Source organism: Taudactylus pleione, unplaced genomic scaffold (assembly GCF_031769625.1).
Source record: "Taudactylus pleione unplaced genomic scaffold, aTauple2 ptg000380l, whole genome shotgun sequence".
NCBI classification, from domain to species: Eukaryota; Metazoa; Chordata; class Amphibia; order Anura; family Myobatrachidae; genus Taudactylus; species Taudactylus pleione.
The window spans coordinates 1,552,095-1,569,950 of record NW_028284781.1 but is presented as its reverse complement, the minus strand read 5'-3'; the positions used below and the strand labels follow the sequence as shown (position 1 = coordinate 1,569,950).

The 17,856-nt window shown below is 44.1% G+C and overlaps 1 protein-coding gene across 1 annotated transcript in view; it reads left to right on the top strand.

Annotated features, from left to right (window-relative positions):
* Positions 1-17,856, top strand: part of PTPRN2 (protein tyrosine phosphatase receptor type N2) — a 1,246,087-nt gene that overhangs the window by 414,186 nt on the left and 814,045 nt on the right. Inside the window, exons 7-9 of the mRNA XM_088445425.1 lie at positions 7,495-7,740; positions 12,350-12,390; positions 14,477-14,877. Of these exons, the coding sequence (XP_088301551.1) occupies positions 7,495-7,740; positions 12,350-12,390; positions 14,477-14,877 (688 nt within the window). The remainder of the gene's footprint in view (positions 1-7,494; positions 7,741-12,349; positions 12,391-14,476; positions 14,878-17,856) is intronic.

Below are 17,856 nucleotides of genomic sequence, written 5' to 3'. Positions count from 1 at the left end.
CCAGCATAAGACAGCACCTTGAAAGAGGAAGAGGCAGAACAGAGAGTAGCTATATACATTACATGCTGTTAGACTAATACCCCTTTTACACCAAACAAATAACCCGGGTTATTGCCAGGTCGATCCGGGTTGAAGCTCTGTGTGAACGGCTCCCAACAAAAAAACCCGGGTCGATTTACCGGGCAATCTTACTCGGGTTGAGAGCAGGGTTGAAAACGGGTTGTTCCCGGGTAATGAGGCAGTGTAAACGGGTGCTACCCTGCTTATTTGACCCGGCTAGCTCCAAAAGATGCTGATTGGAGCTTCTGGGGCACCGGCAGATGATGTAATTTGTCAGTGCCCTGCAGAGAGAGACGCACATGAAGCCTTCGCTTGCCTGCCTAACCTCCTGCACCACAGCAGCCTGACCAGCAGCCACAAAAGCAGGCAGGCACACAGCCTGCCATAGCCAGAACTGCAGCCTGCACCACAGCCTGACCAGCAGCCACAGACGCAGGCTGATACACAGCCTGCCACAGCCAGAACAGCAACCTGTAGCAATGCTGTAAGCAGTCCCTACCCCTCTCTTTTGTTGCCTTTTGTGACCATCTTTGTCAGACCTTAAAACAGACCATTTTTAATTACTTCTATAGAGAAAAGCAGGGATTACCCGGGTTCAGTGTAAACGGGGCAAACCCGGGAATAACCCGGGTTGAGTTGCAGTGTAAACGGGGTCTGAAGCCGAGTTGACCAGTGTTCAAATTCCAGGATCGGACCCGGGATTTTGGTGTAAAAGGGGTATAACAGTAGCTGAACTAAAGAGAGTACCAATATGAAATTGCTGTGTCAGGAGAAGCCAAGTAAAAGTTCATCATTCATGGGTTCATTAAACATTAGCATATAGAGACTTACTTCAAAAAGAAACATCACTATACAGTTATCACCAACAACTGAGAACAATACTAATTTAAACCCAGGTAAATGAGCTATAGATGTGTCCACATTCATCTAGCCTTCTTATGCGTTAAACTGCCCATCTAATTGCGCCATGCTGTGGCGTGACTCGATAACGCCAAGCATCTATTCGTGTGACTCTTTACCTTCAAATGTGTAGTGAATAGAACGCACAAGCAGCTTCTGCTGATTAAAGTGATATGCGGCATGCCTATGTTCTGTGTGCAACTGCACGTGTACCTGCATGCAAAATGCTACATTAGTGTCACAGACACTTTTAATCAGCAGAAGCTGCCTGTGCATTCTAATTTGCACCACTGTGCGAATAAGATACATTTAAAGGTAGAAAGTTGAACAAAAACACTCGGTGCTACCGAGTCACATGGCATGCACGCGTTATGTGTTACGCGACTTGTAGCGCAGGGAGGATAGATGTATGTGGACACATCTGTACCTACATATGTGCACCAACGCAAAAATCTTTGGCCATAAAATGTGAACTCCCTTAAGGAGGTTATTGAAATAATATACTTATATTCTGAATTAGGGTTGTTAGTATAATGTGATAGGAGATATATATATATAGATATATATATATTTATATTGTTAGGTATAAGCAAGAGAACAAACTAAGGGCCTGATTCAGCTTGGACTGCAAGGCTGCGTTCGCACGCACATCCGCTAGCTGCGAAAATATGCTAATGAATGCAATTGCACAGCAACCGCGGCACTATACCAAGACGCCCATCACTATATAAAGCCGCCCACTTCCCATCTGCAAGTCAGCGAAAACATTGGTAACATCGAGTAACATCGGAACCATTCGCACAGATGTGGTTGACCTGACCCTACTTCACAAACTGCTAAACTTCCTGTCTCCATCTAGACCTATGCCACCGTATGCAATCGCTGAGGCTTAATTATGCATGCCCGTGTAGCGGCGTTCAAGCACACAGGCACGCTTGCATTCCTTCGACCACCCCCATTCTCCACCCCCAAACGGTCACTTCATGTCAATCACTATGAGATGGGACTGCGTGCTCGCTGCGATCGCTTCCTAATCGCAGCGGCCAGTTTGCGCACGCACACTGTGATTAATATGCATGCGTAGAGCACAAACATCGACCGTCTGTGTGTGACCGCAGCTGTGCGATCCAATCTGAATCAGGCTCTAAGCCCTCTGGTGAAGGGTTATTTTGTAGAATTTTAAATATTTAGCAAAAGTTTATAATTGTTGCAAAAAGAACCTACAATCTTAATGATACAGTGATTGTAACTGAGTCAATACTTGTGAAATGCTACCCCATGGTGCCCCAATAGCACCAGCTTCTGGCTATATAAATATCCATTTCTTTGTGTATTGTGTATAATATACAAAATGTTATGATAAAATATTTTTCTTCTTCAGGGTCCATAGGGCTCCGTAGGGAGACATTGGGGTGTAGGTGGGACCAGGAGGACCAGACACCAACAGCAAAGCTTTTTCAAACCTAGGATGCTCTGGTCCCTCCCACTATAGTCCGCCCACAGCCTGAAGGCACTTCAGTTTCGTTGGTGTCCGGCAGAAGCTGGACCACCATTATAACAGGGGGCTGTATTAAGCAGCCAAAGCTTTTATTTTATGATTTAATTTATTTTCAGTTTTTTACTATAATGGGCAAGCGGCACCAGACTGTCCTCCGGACGTCTGTGCTGCAGCTCCATCACCCCTCTGCGGTGCCATGACTCCAAGCCTGTGCTAGGTGGGGCTCTGAGGGGGACTAGCTAGCAGACTCCTCGGACCCCAGCCCGGAATTCAGGGGACAGGTAAGGCGGAACCCCGTTTGTGGGGACCCGCATTGTTGCACTGTCTTGCCTCCGGTCTCAGGAGATAGACCAGAGGCGCTGATGTGGACACTGGTACACCCACGACTCCACTAGTCCACCGGGGCATATAACATTCTGGCGCAGGGCAGTAAAGAGGCCAAGGGGTCAAAATGGGCTCTGATTTATTCTGGAGACTTCATATTTGGGCCAGAATTAGATAAAATTGTGACTACTTTGGCGGCTAACAAGACGGCATTCCTGCCCTCTGCATATAATACACAGCCTCGGACATCATCCTTTTGGTCCTTTCATCCTCAAGGAAAAGCCATGGGTCAGTCCTTTCCACGACAGCAGACATCAGCCAAGACCTCCAAGCCTAGGGCCAAATATTTATTTGGACTGTACCAAGTTCCACGATAAAATGGCTCCCGCTAACTACAAAAGGCTTCCCAAAAATGGCGTCTTGAAAACTTCCAGTTCTTACGGACAGGCTAACTTCCGGCATGTGACACGCACGGGGGAGCTCCATGGTTCATGGACGTCACTTCCGACGGCAGTAGTACATGTCCATTTGTAAACGGAACTATGAACACATGGAAGGAGGAACATCCTTCCCCTGTCACTCATTCTGCTGAGCTGTCTATGCACAGCGAGCGAATGCATTGTGAGCTTTCGCTAAGGTATGCACATGCGCACAATGCATAAACATTGCATACACACTGCATACCATCGGCAGCAGCGAGAGTATGCATTAACGATACTGGATTAGAACCTCTATATACCCCTGCCTATACCTTCTAATAATCCTACCTATAAACCTCTAAGGATGATGCTAATTTGCGTACGCAGTCATACAGTAAATAGAGACTCCAGACTTAGAACATGTGGTTCCAAAGCACAAAGTATTATTCAAGTAAAAAGTACAGTCAGTTACACGCTTTTGATCCAGACACAATTCGGCGCAAAGGAATTATACAGACCCAAGTACAGTATACATACGCAGCGCTTCTGGACCAGATGTTAGGCATCAGCAAGAAACCCCTCGTCTATCAGCATTCAGCACGAAGACTAAAAACCCAGCGTTTGAGCACACATATTTATACCCCCCAGGAATAGACAAAACAATAGAGATATTTGTTGCTGATGCCATTGGTTCCCAAGGGGGATACATCTGTTACAGAGTGTTTAACAGGCTGATTCAAATAGACCCAACCTAGCCTCTAACAACTGGGGGTCTCTGGATTGCTGCCTCACGCAACATCCTAACAGTTACTCATATCATATACATTTTGTTCCTTGAAGTCTCTGCGGTCCATAAGTCGAGAATGCATGATGCGATCTCCACACCGATAATACCGGAATTCTGTTGAAAGAGTACGCATCAGTACAAAACCAAACACGGCTTACTTAGCATGTATAAAACCTTAGTTACCAAATAATCTTTATTTCACAGCATTTATACTAAGTGAACAAACTTAAATCTTATACCTTAAAGCAGGCTTGTCCAACCCGCGGCCCGCGGGCCGCATGCGGCCCAGGTCGGCTCGTAATGCGGCCCGCATACCTCTCAAGTGTCCCGGATTCAGCGGGACATTCACGATATGTCCCGCTGTTCCGGGATTGCTCACTGTAGTCCCGGCGCCCCCAGACCACGCCCCCACGCTCTCCTTCATTCACTGTGCCGCCAGCGTAATCACCAGTGGCGGGCTGGGCCGGGGGGCAGGGTGCCATGTGCCCCCCGGGCCGCAGCGTCATGCGGGCCGCGGGCCGGTGCAGTCTGTGTCACTGTGACACAGACTGCACCGCGTGTGTAGCGCTGACCGGATGGAGTCCGGTCAGCGCTACACAGCACAAACACACAGCCGCCGGAGCCGGCAGCTTTGTGTTTGCTGTAATCAGCAGCCGCTGAGAGTCTGTCAGACTCTCAGCGGCTGCCGCTGCTCCCACTGTGGGAGCCATCTTCCGGCTCCTGCAGTGGGTAATGGGAGAGCCGTCGTCATGACGACATCTCTCCCATAATGCAAAGCGGCCAGAGGAGCCGGTGGAAGCGTCGGGACCAGGAGCGGGAGTTTCAGGTAAGTGTTTTTTTTTTTTTTTTTTTTAAGTCTCTCTCTACTAGGGGGGGATTACTATGGGGGCACTACCAAGGGGGGGATTACTATGGGGGCACTACCAAGGGGGGGATTACTATGGGGGCACTACCAAGGGGGGGATTACTGTGGGGGCACTACCAAGGGGGGGTTACTGTGGGGGCACTACCAAGGGGGAATTACTATGGGGGCACTACCAAGGGGGGGGATTACTATGGGGGCACTACCAAGGGGGTGGTTACTATGGGGACCCTACCAAGGGGGGGATTACTATGGGGGAACTACCAAGGGGGGGATTACTATGGGGGCACTACCAAGGGGGGGTTTACTATGGGGGCACTACCAAGGGGGGGATTACTATGGGGGCACTACCAAGGGGGGGAGGATTACTATGGGGGCACTACCAAGGGGGGGGATTACTATGGGGGCACTACCAAGGGGGGGATTACTATGGGGGCACTACCAGGGGGGGATTACTATGGGGGCACGACCAGGGGGGGATTACTATGGGGACACTACCAGGGGGGGATTTCTATGGTGGCACTACCAGGGGGGGATTACTACTGGGGGCACTACCAGGGGGGTGGATTACTATGGGGGCACTACAGGGGGGGGACTACTACTACTGGGGGCACTACAAGGGGGGGACTACTACTACGTTACTGTTATTTTATTTTATGTGCAGCCCAAACCAAGTTTTCATCTTCTAATGTGGCCCAGGGAAGGTGAAAGGTTGGACACCCCAGCCTTAAAGCTTATGGAACCTTGTATGTGAATATGTAATGTGTGAGTATACGGGGTATGATATGAGGACGCTAGTTAACTTGGGACAGATGCGAGCGCATTTAGCTACTAAACAGCGTTTTCTTATGCATTCGCTAATATGCGACTAGTTAACAGCGCAATTGTGCGTATTAATGTGTATATGAGAAATGATGAAAGATGCAATCGCATGGTGCTAATAGTAATATCGCCATATGTACTTAAATGTGAGTTTATCTAAAATGGCGCTTGGGCGGCCATTTGCAAAATAGCGTCTTGCGATCTCATTTCCAAGATGGCGCCTTGCGGCCAGTCGCAAGATGGCGTCACCGCGATTCAATTTTAAACTGATCTTGTCTCAGCCAATTATCCAGCTTCGACACCATCTTAACGAGCGGGTCTGAATCAGGCCCTTTGTACAGGCCCAGGTTTCCTTCCCAAGGTGGTTTCTCACTTTCACCTGAATGAGGAAATTGTGGTTGTGGCATTTAATTCACCAGACCTCTCGGCAGGTGAGGCCTCGTTAGATGTGGTCCATGCTTTGAAGATCTACGTGGACTGCACTACTTCCATCAGGAAATCGGACTCCCTCTTTGTCCTACATGGATTCCACATGAAGGATTGGCCAGCTAACAAACAGACTCTGGCCAGATGGATTCGCATGACTAGCTCACAGGCTTACACGTAGACTGGCCTTCATGTACTGGCTTCAGTATCTGCTCATTCTGTTGGTCCCTCGTGGGCAGCATGGCGTGGCGCCTCAGCTGAACAGCTATGCAAGGTGGCCACCTGGTCTTCTGTCGACACCCGCCCTGACGCACCTGGCTTTTATGGGTTTCTTCTCCTGGTCACTTGTTTCCTTCTCTGTGTGAGAGTGTGATTCCTCAGTATACCAGTCTTCCTACTCTCTTATCTTGCTCCTGTCTTGGTCTTGTTAACAAAACTGAAGTGCCCTCGGGCTGTGGGCGGGGTATAGGGGGAGGGGCCGGAGCATCCTGGGATTGAAAGAGCTTTGCTGTTGGTGTCTGGTCCTCCAGGTCCCATCTACACACTCCCTCTAGACCCTATGGACTTCGACGAAAGAGAGTTAACCAAGGTAAGTTTTACCATAACTCTCCTTATTTCTACATCAATTGTCATGTGTTAAGTTATTGATGTGTATTTAATGACTATGGAGCTCATTCAGAGCCGCTCGCTGCTGGCGGCCGCTCGCTATGAATCTGGGTATGTTTTTTTTTTTGGTCTCCGGCCGCTCGCAAAGCTGTGGATGACCACCCACAGCTTGTGCGAGTAGGCTGGAGACCGTCGCGATAATCTCGACAGTCGGCCTTGCGGCGAGCCTCTGTGGCAGTCTCTAGCTGCCGCAAGGCCAAGTGGACTTCCTGCTCTAATAGAGCAGGAAGTCCACTACTGACATCAATAATGATGTCAGTTGGACCGCCCAACAGACGCCAGGCATTCCTAAGGCAAGTTTTGATGGTGCAGCCGATAGTTGTGTCTAAAGACGCACCAGACGGTAATGCAGCATCTATAGATGCTACAAGTAGGCGTCTCAGTCCTTACATATTCGGACACATGGATGTACATCAGGGAAGGACTTTGTAGCGGCATTAGCAATAGCATAAAGAGACAGACTCTGAACAGTCCCACTTGTGTTATTGTACTCACTACACCAATAGCATTAACATTTGTTGGAAGATCTAAGCCCCAGTCTCTGACTACAATGGCAAAGCGTGCCTCTTATAACTTCACTAACACTGTATAATGGCTACTGCATGGAATGCTGATTACAATGTTCAGCAGTGTTAGTATGTAGTATGTAGCCTTTATGCACACCCAACAACAAGTTGTTGAACATTTGCTTTTATCTTACAGTAGACTAACCTGTTTGTCTTTTAAACAGAAACATTTATCCAGAATGTTGTGAAGGACCTGGGCAAACATAAAATGAACATTGATAACCTCAGCCCAAAAGAACTTGATGAACTAGCAGATGTCATTGCTGATACTCTTCAGGTTGTTGATGGAGAAGAATTTGGTGCTCGGAAGCCGAAGGTTGAAAGAGGAGAACAGGAACTAATAAAACTGGGACCATATGAATCCCAAGAAGCAGAAGAGTGGGATAGGGATGTTAATCAAACTGTTCGAGGTATGAATAACGTCAGCATAACAGACTACGGGTCATATGTAATGTGATTCAGTTCCAATTTTGTTAATTTGCACAATACTTTTTAGGATGACGTAACCAAAGAAATGATTAAGTCTTTTCTCGGAAGATGTTGTTAGCCCGCTAAATACTTCTCATATATTATCAGTGATAAATCTAGCTCTTCTAGAATGGTCATTTAATGTTTCCTTTAAAGTGTACAGGAACTGTCATTCCGCAGTGAAAAATCAATCTAACATTAAATGGAATAAAGTATAAACAATAAATTAAAAATAGAAAAAGCAAAAGGCGCTCCAGGCTCAAAGCAGTCACAGTGTAGATCTATGGGTAACCACCACATCCCAAAATAAAGTTTATCAATGTAAAAAAAGGAGAAAAACACTTGCGGCGCTGCCCTGTAGGTCTTTCTTTTTCAAAGATTTCTTTCTGTTCCCGTCCAATATAGCAAACAGTCTCTTATTCTAAGTAGGGATATTGGTGTGTCTTGTCTCAGTGTTCCAAATTGTATCAGTATCTCCAAAAAAGATAAAGGAGAGATATATAGTGCAATACGTAGGAGTAAGACAATTTTTATTGATAATAAGTGCAATACACATGCTGTAGGTTCATTACAAAACCAAGTATTTTGAGTTTTTACACATAAAGTGACAATAAAATCAGACAAAATGTATAATGATCACAATAATCCAGATATGCAAATGAAGATGGAACCGTACCATGTACATCACCTAGCCAGGTGCCACGAAGAAAGTATTTTGTGAGCTATCCGGATTACTTCCCTCCTCCCTTCAGGCAAGAAGTTGCTGGAGATGTTCACAGTAGGTCCAATATATCAAATGGGTAGAAGCAGACAGGTCCATAAACCTTCACCAATGCATTTCGAGTTATAGAACTCTTCCTCAGGGGGATAAGGATCTCTCTGCTGCTGGTCTGCTATTTATGGATCCTATGACCCTGAAGTTCAAGCAGAGAGAAAAACTGATGAAGAGTAAAACTGATGAACTATTAATTCATATATAATTTCAGATTTCCTTATGTACAGTACATATATTTTTATATAAAATTGGGCCTTATATGAAATATCATTTAACCGGAATATACTTAAAATTCCGCTTCAAAACACTGATACTTATATTTTGTATCCGGGTTATATATGTAAAAGGGCACCAATCTATACATAAAGTTGATTCAAAATGATCATAAAAAAACAAAGGCAAGCCAGGATACCTTCAGGCGAGCACTTCCGGTTTCCGCCGGAAGTGACATTGCGGACTTTATGTTCTATGCCCGCACATTCCAAGGGTGCAAAAACCCAGCGCACTGCCCTCCCCAAAAACTGGAGGACCAAAAAGGCACACACTCATGCCAATGAACAGACCCACATGTCCCGTGCATTCGCCGCCAGACCGGAAGTCACCACCGCCGGATCTCCTTTTTTTACATTAAATGGAATAAAAGCCAAAATGCAATGTGCAATTAGAAACATATAAAAACCATGTCACTCATTCTCTGTATTGAAATTCCTTCTATACTGTCTTAAATATTATTTTAATTACCTATGAGTGTGGGCTGTCCTCTGGCGCAGTGTTAGACTGGGGCATAAAGGGCCCACCAGGGGAATGCAGTGATAGGGGCCCATGCATAATGGTGTGGTCAGCCACCACAATAGCTTGACTAACCATTAGGCGAACTTTGGTGTAGTTTCTATACAAGCAAACCAAGGACCGATGTTTATCAGTGGTCCTGCTCGACCTGGTAACTGACCCTGTAATAGAACAATGTAGAATTCAGTGCACAGTCTGAAACATGGCACCTAGAGGAGGGGCTGGGGTCCTCAGGCAGTGGGGTTCATTGGGGATTTCCCCTGTACCCCCTTGGCCAGTCCAACCCTGCTCTGGGCTGACATTAACCTCAAGTGATCATTCCAAGCTGGCAAACATCCTCCCATTGTAGTCACAGAAATGTAGGAGCATAAGCATAGTCATAGTGAGCATGTATAAGGTATAATTACACAACAACTAACAATTCAGTTTTGGGTGGAGTATCTTATTATTATTATAGTTTATTTATATGGTGACACCATATTATACAGGGCCTGATACAGAGATGGACGAAGTTAGCATCGCTGCTGTGTCTGGAAAAATCTGAATGAGCTTAAGCTGACTCAGAATGGGCAATGGAACTGCTCTGTCGGGTCAGGAAGACGCAGACCCTGGCCCTGGAACTGTGAGAGATCTCGCAGTAGAAGACCAGAGCATGTGCATTACAGATCCTGCGCATGCACCGATCTTCTAATATCGGAGATTTATGCAAATCATCGGGTTAGCATACATCTCTGAATGAGGCCCTCAGTGCAGTTCACAGAGAATATTTGTCATCCACGTCAGTCCCTGCCCAATTGGAGTTTGCAGTTTAAATTCCCTAACACACAAGCAGGGCTGCTGAGAGTACTGGTGGGCCCTCGTAACTGTGTGGGTTGGCATGATCACAGGAGATGCAGCTTTCCCCCCAGTTCTCTTATCTATATATGTTGCAGCACTGCTTTGCCCTCTGGGGTGTGTGGTCATGGTATAGTGGGGACATGGCTACGCCTCCCTGCAATCCTAGACCCTTACAGAGATCTGGATAATCACTACCCACCCCTCACTCTCAGTGCACCTCCAGACAAGCCCACATATACTAGAGTCCATTTTTAGTCAGCATTCAAGTAACCTAACATTTCAGTCATGTAGCTTACTGTTCATCAACAACACGTTGCCAGTGGCAGTATGCAGGACTGAACAGGGCAACAGTGGACAAAAGAAAGATCTTGAGTGACTAAGGCATTACAGAGAAATCTTGCTGGGCTTCTTCCAGCAGCAGCTCCTCATGTAATCTGGGGGGGGGGGGGGGTGGAGCTTGTGACTGACAAGCTCCGGAGGACCCCAGTACAGGAGAGGACTGCAGGAGGGGTGGCCACCACACTGCCTACACGGCTCTAAGCAAGCAGACTGACTGATCTCACTGACAACCTGGTGAGAGTCCCCAACCACATAATACTTTAATCGTCAAGTCAGTATCATTGAATAAAATTAACAATCACTCGGCATCATGGAATAAAATTAGTAATTACTCGGCAACTGGTAGGCACTACTAATATACATGTGTGTGTGTGTGTGTGTGTGTGTCTGTCTGTTTGTGGTCTATGCATAAGAAAAAAATTATATATTAGCAGCAAAAAAAACCAATCCATAATCCAAATATAATTATCCTAGACGCTAGAAATGTTCATACATAACATACATATATTATAGAAAAATAGAAACACACTTTGTAGTCTGACACTTGACACATGTGATCTGTAATACTCAATACTTTCCAGATGGGAATTGCAAGTACTGTAGCTAGCCTTGAAAACTTGTCTTCCAGCACTAAATTTGCACAAATTCTGATGTATAGTATGTAGAAAGAGTAAGTTATAGTTACATAATCTCTTTCTGCAATGATCAATGTAATGATTTCATGAACTGAAGCATCTTGTATACTGGTAGATCAATTTTTTAGAGCCATGGGCAATCCTATAATGGGGTCCAGGGAGGCCACATCCTGCACCCATTCACAATACTTACCCGGGGCGTATCTATAATGGGTGTAGGGTGTGCGGGGCACACAGGCCCAAACCGTACACCCTGCACCCATATTTTTAATACTTACCTCTCTGGAGTCCCGCATTGGTGGTATCAGCGCAGAACAAATCGTCTGGAAAATGGTAGATGCGGACATTTTCCTTGGGTTTTTCAACCGGAAAATGCCATTTCCCCGGTGACCTGCGCATGTGCGGTAGACTCTGCGCACAGACTAGTGCCCAGAGTCTCCTGCTGTGCTCAGTGCGCTGCCAGCCACCGGGGAGAGAGGAGGGGATCCTGGACGGAGACTGCACACGAGCCCTCTCCTTTCTTAATACGCCCCTGATACTTACTTCTCTGTGGGAAACTAAGATATCACCGGGAACATGGGGCAAGCATTGCATTCAGACAGAAGTGGGTTCATGGGCTAAACTCCCACTAGGGCCCTATTGGTGTGGAGTGTGTATGTTCTCTCTAGGTTTATGTGGGTTTCACCCAGGTCCTCTAGCCTCTTCCAACAATCCAAAAAACTTACTGGCAGGTTAATTGACCCTAATACAGATGTGTTCACATACTTCTTCATTCCTTGCCGTGACTCGGTAGCGCCAAGCGACTTTTCGTGCAAATTTTTACCTTCAAATGCGTCTTAATAGCAAATTGATGCAAATAGGACGTACAAGCAGCTTCTGTATCTGCATGCAAAATGCTACGTTACAATGTCACAGCCGCTGACACTGCAGCGTAGCATTTCGCATGCAGACACACCCACAATTGCACAAAGCTTAACCACATTCATTCATATCATGTCATTTCTCATAATGTTTAAGTTTTAAAGGACCTTGAAACCATTATAACTCAGATATCTATCTCATATATATATATGCACACATGCACAAACAGATCATATAGAGCAATGGGCAATGAGATCAATCACTTTTTACGCATATTCAATCCATTGTATATTTATTTTTCGTATTTTCTTGCAGGACAAGGAATAAGCAGGAAACAATCCGAATATGAAATAAAGGTACAATTCTTTATCTTCTTCATGTGTTCTTAATTGTGATTTTTATAAACATAATGAGCCGTAATTCTTAAAATCATTATATCATTTATATGTCACAAGTGCAGTTGAAATATAATTTAAAGGGATTGTCAAATACACTAAAAAAAATATCAATTGTGGTTCCCAAACTGGGTGCCTCAGGGCACTTGCAGGGGTGCCTCAGGTTGGTGGTCAAGTACTAAATAAAATAATTTTTAGTCAATGTGACAGGCAAAACCACTGATAATGGCTGCCAGTCAAAAAAATATGTAGTCAAAAAGAAGCACAGCTCTGTCAGCCAGCACATAACTGGACCTAATAGTTACATATAAGCATAATTTTCTTAATTTAATTTTTGCTTAATTTCTCAATAAGAAAACTTTTGGCCCAGGGGTGCCGTGGAAAAAATGCTGATACTCTAGGGTGCCGCAATTCAAAAAAGTTTGGGAACCACTGATGTAAGGCTTCTTTTATTTTAATATGTTTTAAATTAAATTGAATTAGAATTTTTGACAACAGGGTTCATTGTGTTTTATGCATTTAAACGGTTAGCCCTGTACCCTATACCCAAACAAGTGACAAATATCTAAACCTAACAAATTACATTTTGTACTACTTCAAGTTCTTACATATTTGTTATTGCTAATTTGCATTGATTTTCCACCGGTTTCAAATATAATCTTTAAATTAGTGTTGTTGTTTTTTTTTTTTTTTTTATCATTTATTGTAAAGCTCCAACATATTACTCAGCACTATACATTGAGAGGATTGTCGTACTGTACAAACAAATCACAGGCAGTGACATGTAACAGAAGTTAAAGTGGGTACATACTGTACCTGAACGACTTGTAATTGGACCGATTTTACATCCAATTTTCCTTGAGGCTAGAACATACGATATTGAGCGTACACACTGTCCAGTATCGCATACGACCGAACGATACATATATTGTATTGTTCGATCGTATATGATTTATCACTGCGCCCGTACACACTATAATGATCACTAGCAATTTATGACATCACAATTGGCCAAATCGGACCAACATATCGTCCGGTTGGCCTTACACACTACACGATTGGAACCTAATCGCATGCGATATCTTCCGGTTGGCCGTGCAGCCCGGCTATCTGAAAGACATCGCATTCGACCTGTGGGAGCATGTGCAATAGTGAGTACACACTAGCCGATATGCACGATTTGTCATGCCGATATCGGCCAAGTGTGTAGCCGGCCTTAGATATTACCTTTTCCAAACAAGCTTACAATCAAAATAGTGTTGGAAATAACTGATACATAAGGCAAACCTCCCAACATTTGTATTTTTAGAATCGAGTCGTGGCCTTACCGGGGAACGGGGCATGGCCTCATGGCACGCCCCTGTTTACATCACACATGGGCCGAGCCCAGCACTTCTGGAGATGCTGGGCTGCCCCTAGGCTCTCTCCTCTCAGTGAAGAGATGTCGTGCACATGCACACGGCATTTATTCACCAGTTGCTCTGCTCTGCAGCGTGAGAGTACTCTCTCCCAACTTCCCTCCCCACTCTGCGGGGCACTACAGTCTGCGGATTGGACAGTTCCTGAATATTGGGACTGTCCCACCAAAATCGGGACAGTTGGGAGGTATGCATAAGACAGCGAAATAACAACATAGCTGTTAGTAAATGTTCATGGATACAGGCACTGTGTTAGTTTCTGGCTCCGTGGAGTCACTAACCACATCTTGGCAGTTAGTAATAACAGTTGTAGTTCCTTTTCCTGGCTCCAGGCAGTGGGCACTGGGCACCTTCAGGCACGGTGCTAGTTCCTGGCTCCAGGCAGTTTGCTGGTACAGGTACAGCACCAGATCCTGGCACCAGGTACCTTATAGTTACAAGTACAGAACAGCACTAGTTTCTGGCTCCAGGAAATCAATAATAACAAGTATAGCACTAGCTCCAGGCAGTATGCTTCAACATAGAGATGTATAAAGGCTGACAGACACAGGAAATTTAATGACACTGAAATAAATCTGGACCACATGTGCAAATTATAATGAACTTTGTTGATATTTTTGTGGTAATAGGACAAAGAGACAGACACAAAGAAAGAGTACCTTCCAACCTTTACTGAAAACTCAATGTCACATGAGTTCATATCGGCACCCATTGACAGAGAATTGAAAAGGTTTGAGGACTTTCATTATACCTCAGATGATGATGATGATGATGACGATGATGACAAAAAAGTTGGATTTGAAAATGTAAAGAGCGAGACCTATGCCAGAGAGCTGGTGGCTCAGAAGAAGTCGGCAGAGACCGACCCCGATTCCAATGAAGATATAGAGCTTCAACACTGGGTACAAGAAAGTTTTGCACAGGATGACAGAACTTTTCAAACAGAACCAAAGAAAATGGAGCAAGATATAGAGTTACAAGTGAAGTCTTCCAACAGTGACACATACGGCTACATTGTGACGCAGAAGAGGTAAGTGTTAATATGTTGAGTATTGTACAGTATTTAAATGCATTAAGTCAGTAGTTTTCAGCTCCAGTCCTCAAGAACCCTCAACAGGTCATGTTTCTTAGATTTCTACCTCTTTCCACAGATAGCAATCCAGAAAACATGACCTGTTGGGGGTACTTGAGGACTTGAGCTTAGAACCACTGTGTTAAGTGAAAAGACAGCATAGTTTACAACAGTATGCAGCTAAAGTGAATTAAAATTATCTGCAATCATCATGGTATTAATGGAATCTCCCTGACGATACCCTTGCACTGGTCACACACTCCAAAGCATACCACAACACGGAGAGTCAATTTGGAAATAGACTATACTGTTTACAACTGTGGCTGTTTACAATCATATACAGTATATCACACTGCTATACTAATTGTTCATTAAAAATAACAGAAAAAGTTCTAATTTCAGAATTTATTACTTTCCTTCCCTGCTTTGGCCCGTATTCAGTTTGAGGCGAAAAGATCAGACTTTTCGCCTGCTGGACTTTTCGCCTCTTTCGCCTGTTTTCCAGGCGGAAAAGAATCGCGCGCATGCCCGCTATTCCCCATATTCAATTTCAAAGGACGCGAAAACTGTTCCCGGCGAAACAGGAAGCAGAGAAAAAAATGGGAATTTTCGGGAAAACATCCTTGGACACCCTAAAGATGTCCAGACATGGGGGTTCACTATGGGTACCCCCGTTTTTGCCTGCTGAAGGGAAGTCGGGTTTTTAAATAGCCGCGGCAAGTGCATAAATGCGGCTTTGAAGAAGGTGATACAGAAGAGCATTTAGCAATTTTTTTGGGGAAACATAACAATGTCCATCAAATTTGGGGTACATGAAAATGGGTGCAAGCATATTTTTAAGTCCCTAAAATGATTTTTAAAAATTCTTCAAAAATGCACCTGCCGCTACTCCTCGCAATGAAGAAAACACCTGACGCATACTTTGGAACCCCTCTGGATTTATTATCGCTATTTTAGAAGTGTGTTCCCTAATTTATTTTTTTTACCCCCAAAATGAAAGTTAATTTTTTCAGGTGTCCCTATTTTTTTTTTTTTACTTTTTTTTACATACATTAATTTTAGGGGCCATTCCCAGGGGTGCAGGCTATTTTTTTTAAGCCTGCACCCCTAAATCCCAATTCTGCACTTTTTTTCGCCAGCTAAAGGCTGATGAAAAATTATCCCCGTTTTTTACATTGACTTTTCGCATCGGCGAAAAGTATTTGCAATTGAATATGGGGATAATGACAATAGGTGAAAATTACGTCATCGGTGATAAATTATCACCGATAACGGGTTTTCACCTCAAATTGAATATGGCCCTTTGTTTCAAAAGTGACTTTCTAACCAGCCCCACATAAAGCTATGCTAAAAGTTTAATATTCACTAGACATACTGATCACACCCATGAGACATAGGATTGACATTCATTATTATTGTCTATGGTGCTGAAATGTACGCTACTCTTTGCCAAGCTTCCCTGGGTTAAATGAAATGAACCAGTTTTCCATTCAGCCAGAGGTAAGAATTTCTATCAAGAATGTATCTCTAGATTTAATGTTTAAATTGACCTCACAACACTGGGAATGGGTACAGAAATTCTGCAAGGTAATTTTAACACAGTTTCACAGCTTCTTGCCTAAAATAATGTAACGACTCTTTATCTTCAGCTGGTAAAATAATCAGGGGAGTAAGTCTGGTATTCATAGGGTGATTTGCCAGTTTGAGTTATGTTAGTGCTTTCTGAACCCTTGAAATAGATGGCTCCTGATTCCACCATTGAGTGAGTCAAATTGATTCTTGCCCTCTGGACTCTACAGATTTCAATAATGTATACAGATACAGCATATACTGTATGTCACAAGAAGAATAAAAGATGACTGGGTACCTTCTAACTTATTCCTATAAAGAAAAGACAACGAATGTTAACAATATGATACGGTATGTCTAATCACAATCCTAGTAGCTAAAGAATAAAATGATCATGGGAAAAATGTTTTAAAGTTGCAACAAGCAAAGTTTTCACAGTGCTGGTATTTAAATAATATGTCAATTTTGCAAAAAAATGCAAGGAGATGGCTCCTAAAAATGTTTCATTTATTCAGAAATAATCACAAAAATATGGCACTGCCTGGCACCGTATTTTGAAGATAATGACGGACTATTGCTCAGAGTCACAGTACCAGAGTCTTTTAAATGTTCTGCACACTTACCGGTGCCATTTTTTTTTTTGTCAACAGGGGGTAAGAGCCCCCGGACATTTGCATATGGGGTCCCCTCCAGTCTTAAAATGCCACTGAAGTAGCAATATTAGTAGGTTAGAAAATAGGTCTCTTTAGGAGCTCCGGCTGTGGTATTACTGCAATTGGATCAACATTGTGTGCCTCATAAACATAAGTTTTACCTTTTGATTGTATAAAGAAAGCTATGGTGACTAAATTTTACCATTGTAAAGACAGGGACTGCAGCAGATATCTCTGGTACACCTTTGGTATATGCCCCCACAAAAATGCGGCGATACTCCAAAAACAGCCATATTCTGAGGATTTCCCAGATTTGTGGACTAAATACCTTTTAAATGTTGACAGAACAGAAATATTTGGAAGTATGCTGTGTGAGGAAACTCTCTTTTTTTTTAAAATGTATTGTTATATGTCAATTTTATTCAACACGGTATACATAGGGCCTGATTCTGAGTCGGACACAAAATGGCTGTATTTGCGCCATGCTGCGGAAGCCAGATTCCATCATTATGTTAATGTGAGTTTAGGTAGGGCTAATGTGAGGATGAATGTAGCTTCAAGCGGGAAGACGCTATGCCCACAGCCGCAGTCATCATCATTAGTATCGGCACTTACACCACCATACACATGACTCAGAATAGCACGGAGCTGTAGCTACACTCCCATGACACTCGCACTATACATAACAGTCCTGTGCAATCACTGACTCACTATT